Source organism: Auxenochlorella protothecoides (assembly GCF_000733215.1).
Source record: "Auxenochlorella protothecoides strain 0710 unplaced genomic scaffold scaffold54, whole genome shotgun sequence".
Classification (NCBI taxonomy): domain Eukaryota; kingdom Viridiplantae; phylum Chlorophyta; class Trebouxiophyceae; order Chlorellales; family Chlorellaceae; genus Auxenochlorella; species Auxenochlorella protothecoides.
This window is the reverse complement of record NW_011934258.1, coordinates 1-860: the sequence shown is the minus strand read 5'-3', so window position 1 is coordinate 860 and position 860 is coordinate 1. Positions and strand designations below refer to the sequence as shown.

General features: G+C 66.2%; 1 protein-coding gene across 1 annotated transcript; it reads right to left on the bottom strand.

The window, feature by feature from the left end:
* Positions 1 to 180: 180 nt before the first annotated feature.
* F751_4640 (hypothetical protein) lies at positions 181 to 633 on the bottom strand (the record flags this gene model as incomplete). Its single annotated transcript, XM_011400741.1, has 2 exons — positions 181 to 395; positions 576 to 633. The coding sequence occupies 2 exons, from the start codon at positions 631 to 633 to the stop codon at positions 181 to 183; spliced, it is 273 nt and encodes a 90-aa protein (XP_011399043.1).
* Between the last annotated feature and the right edge of the window lie 227 nt (positions 634 to 860).

The following is an 860-nucleotide window of genomic DNA, read 5'->3' as shown; positions in this document are numbered from 1 at the left end:
CGAGGGGTAAAACTCTTAAGCGCGGACGACCGCCAGCCCGTTTGGGGGCTATTCGAGTTCTTTGAGCGCGGTGATTGGCCTAAAATTTGGGATGCTCCGGACCTCTACAGAGCCATGGGCTCTGGGAGGCAGAGCCTGGCGTCGGTGCTGTGCCTACTGAGCCGCAGGCACACTTGCCCCTCACCCAAACTGCCACCGGTCCTCCAGGTTCCTCAGCAGGCTGGAGGGGACCTCGTGCAGCTCGCTGGTGACACGCCGCAGGCCGCCCTTTCCACCCGGGCCCGCGCCAGACGGGGGGCTGGGCGGGTGCACCTCCAGCCGCGACCCCAGGAGCTGGGCCTTGACCACGTCGTACACGGCCTTCTTGTCCCGATCTGACCGGATGGGCTGGCCGTCTGCAGGGTGATGAGGATGGGGTATGTGTTACGAGGACATGAAGACGATTAAAGCAACACAGCAGGCAATGTCCCCGACCCGGCAGGCACGGCCGAGACCGGGTCTGCATGCCAGAGGCGTGCCACCCATTCCCAAGATGGGGCCCCCGCCCCCTCCTTTCCATCCTCACGAGCACGCACTCGGCAGGTGGATGAGGAAGCGGTGCAGCTCTTGGGCCTCGCCCTCGTCGGCGTCCATGCTCACCGACTCGATGAAGACTGCGCGGGCGGGTTCGTGAGGGTGTTGGCAAGGTTTGGGGTCTCAAGGCATGGGCCAGAGTTGAATGGTGGGCCAGCCCAACCCCGCCCCGCGGGGCTGGCCCCACGGCCGCGCACCTGTGCCCCGTCCTCCTCTTGCTCCTGCAAGACAACCACGCCCCAATCAAAACCACTCCCGCGCCTGTCTTCGCCTCCCCCCCCGCCCCG